The sequence below is a fragment of the Panthera leo genome, chromosome E1 (assembly GCF_018350215.1).
Source record: "Panthera leo isolate Ple1 chromosome E1, P.leo_Ple1_pat1.1, whole genome shotgun sequence".
In the NCBI taxonomy this organism is placed as follows: Eukaryota; Metazoa; Chordata; class Mammalia; order Carnivora; family Felidae; genus Panthera; species Panthera leo.
This window is the reverse complement of record NC_056692.1, coordinates 38647139-38650440: the sequence shown is the minus strand read 5'-3', so window position 1 is coordinate 38650440 and position 3302 is coordinate 38647139. Positions and strand designations below refer to the sequence as shown.

The following is a 3302-nucleotide window of genomic DNA, read 5'->3' as shown; positions in this document are numbered from 1 at the left end:
GGGGCTGGGGATGCTGGAAAGAAGACAGGGAAATCAGGGTGGGTCAGAGGGACTGGGGAGGTAGTGGATTCCTCTTTGCTTCTTTAAAAAAAATTTTTTTTACATTTATTTATTTTTGAGACAGAGAGAGACAGAGCATGAACAGGGGAGGGTCAGAGAGAGAGACACACAGAATCCAAAACAGGCTCCAGGCTCTGAGCTGTCAGCACAGAGCCTGACACAGGGCTCGAACTCATGGACTGCAAGATCATGACCTGAGTCAAAGTTGGCCACTTAACCGGCTGAGCCACCCAGGCATCCCTCTTTGCTTCTTCTTGAGCAGCCTCTCCATCTGTCCCAGAATCTGCCCCAAGCTGGGTGGAACCGTGGTTCAGTGGTTCTTATCTTCAGCTTCTGTTGGAGTTTCAATGAGATTCCCCAAAGCAGCAGTTTCCTCCACGGAGGCTGCATGGGTGGATCATGCTACATGAGGGCAAGGGAGGGGGTGTGTTGACCCTTTTGGTCCCTTGAGAAGCCCATTTGGCGATAGGGATATCTCATATGGCCCCCCTTCTTCAGGCAACTTGGTCTTCTCTGCCCCACGAGTTCTTTCATTAACTTTGAGCACATCTAGTTTCTCTGTACCCCCTGCTCAGATTCCCACTGAGAGAAATGAGAGATTGCCAGGAGGGTAACAGCTCCCTTTCCCTTTGCTTCCTATGCCCCGTCTAACAGACTGGAGGCTGCCAGCTGATCACTGATGCCTGGACCTTGCCCTCCTTCCCTCCTCCCTGTTTGTCCTCCCTCTAGCCTCCTCCCATTCTCCATTCTGGTTCCATTATCATTAATTCATAGGCCCTGGCATCCCTAGCTGATAGACTCTGGTGTCAGGAACTGGGAGGTAGGAGGGGAGAGAGGAGTTGGCATCCAACCCAGCGGGAGCACACGCCGCCAAAGTGGTGGCAGAGGCCGTGGTAAAGGGCTCAACACTTTCCCACTCCTCACTGTCAGGCCACGTGCATTCAGTGAAATGAACAATAAGGAAGAGATCAGGAGCCTTAATAAAAGTGACTTTATTGAGTTGTCCAGTGATATTCTGGAGGTGGGAGACCTCCTCGTCCCTATCCCCCTCCAACTCCCGGTGACCCATCTTCAGCTCAGACATAGAGGAGACCACTCTTCCCCCAAGGGAAAGGGTTCAGAAAGCCCCTCAGTGTATAAAAGAGAGAGAAGAGAGATGGAGAGTCTCTGGAAAAGAAGCAGAGGACTCTAAGCCAGGAGGCCCCCAAGAGAAGACACAGGGAGAGGAGCCTGGGGTCAAGAGAGAGGCAGGAAGTAAGGGGGGAGCTTCTCGTAGATGGAGAGAAGAGAGCAAGAGCCCACACAGTCCTTCTCCATCTGTCTACACCCCAGTTTCTGACTTCCCCTCCAGCTTGGCCCACCATCCCCTTGCCCCTCTTTGCATCCTCTATTCCAGCCGCCAGGTAGGTCTTTTTGGTGCCCATGCCTTCTAAGTTGTTTGCATCTTCTTTGACTTTGTTTACTGCTTTTTCGCTAGGGTCCTCCCTCTTCTGCCCAAAGCCCTTTTCATTCTTGAAATGTCAGTTCAGACATCCACACAGCCAGGCAGAGGCTTCCTCCTCCATGTTCTCCCCGCACCCACCTCTGTTCTGTTGCCCCCCCACCCACTGTGGACTCGGGAGCTTTGGGTCTCTGAGTCTAGCACAACCAGGCACAGTAGGCGCCAAAGATGGTGTTGGTTGAGAGAGAGAGAGATCAGGTGTTTAGGGGAGACAGAGGAGGAAGTGGGGAGGAATTTGGGGGATGGGGGGCTGTAGAGGAGGCAGAGGGTTAGAGGAAAAGAGAGGGCACGGCGGTAGGAGTGTGGGGCATGGGGCTGGAGGAGTGGCCCCGGTCCTCAGACCACTGTGCTGAGGGTAGAGGAGTCCTCAGAGCGCACGGGCAGCACGGGGGCCGGCTTGAGGGGACGTCGAGTCTCATCCCGGTTCTGCCACACGTAGTGCGCCAGATAAGCCACCACGAGCACCAGCCAGCCCCCCATGGTGACCAGCAGGGCTACATCAGTGCTCCGCTGGGCCCCACCCCGCCCTGTCCCACACAGCTCTTCCTCCCCTGCCAGCGGCAGGAACTCTTGCCCCACGAGGTCTGGTCGGGCTCCGGGGCCACACACGATGCCTGTTCCAGTGTCCGGTGCCAGCCTCACCTGCCTGAGCACCTCCTGGAGGGCACAGTCACAGCGCCATGGGTTGGCGGATAGATTCACTTGGATCTTCAGGCCCACGAAGGCCTCCACAGGCACCGAGGCCAGCTGGTTGGCAGAGAGGTCAAGGTGGCGCAGACTGCCTGCCAGGCCCTGGAAAGCAGCCCCTGAGAGGTGGACAAGGGCATTATGGGACAGATCCAGCTCCTCCAGGACAGGCAGGTGCTGGAAGGCTCCAGCTGGCACTGATGCCAGCCGGTTGGCATCCAGGTAGAGCTTGCGGGTGTCGTTGGGGATGCCGGTGGGCACAGCACTCAGGCCTGCCTGGCTGCAGCGGAATGTCCTCTCACCAGCTTCTTCTGCCACGTAGCAGCCCTGAGGAGGCACCCAGGGGCTGGGCACCGTGCCACCTGTGCCTAGCACCAGCAGGAGAGAGAGGAGGTGACTGGCTGGTGGGAGCATGGCCAAATATTGGCATAGTCCTGGAGTGCAGTAGGACCTGGGGAAGAAAAGCCCCATAAAGGAAGAATGAGTCAAAAGAATTCCATTCCCCACTGCCAGCTCTCTCTTCTGGAGGTCCCCTGTGGGGTCTCTGTGGGCGGGGGCCTTCCTTTGGGGGTTCTGTCAGGCCTGGGTGACTTTAGCTTCTTCTTTGGGGTTTAGGGCTCCTTTTTCAGGCCCTTTGGGTAAAAGATTCCCCTGGGCCTGAGATTTTTCTAGCGTCTCCTTGATTCTGGAGGGCTAATCTATGAAGTCCCATGGTCCAAGGCCCTGTTGGTCACTCTGGGTCTGGGAGCTCCTAAGGCTTTGCTTCTGCCCGTGTACTAATCTCCCTTATTGGAATAAAGTCTTTTTCTACCAACCTACCTGGGTGGCTGCCAGGTGGGCTCCGTAGGCAGCTGAGGGCCAGATTGGCACTAGGGTGAAGGAGACAAGGAAGACAGATCAGCGAGCGGATGTCAGGGCATTCAGCTAGGCTAGGTGACTACGCCTGCTTTCTGTGCCCATCTCCCCCTTTTCCTGGAGCACCTGCCCCCTGCCTGCCCCAGCTTTGTCCTCTCCACTCTACTCTTCCTCCCCCCCACCCTCCTCCTCTCAACCT

The 3302-nt window shown here is 56.3% G+C and overlaps 1 protein-coding gene across 1 annotated transcript; it reads right to left on the bottom strand.

The window, feature by feature from the left end:
* Positions 1-1819: 1819 nt before the first annotated feature.
* Positions 1820-2719, bottom strand: LRRC3C (leucine rich repeat containing 3C). The gene has a single exon (XM_042914401.1). It carries the CDS (start codon positions 2717-2719, stop codon positions 1898-1900), a length of 822 nt encoding a protein of 273 aa, XP_042770335.1. The 3' UTR covers positions 1820-1897.
* Between the last annotated feature and the right edge of the window lie 583 nt (positions 2720-3302).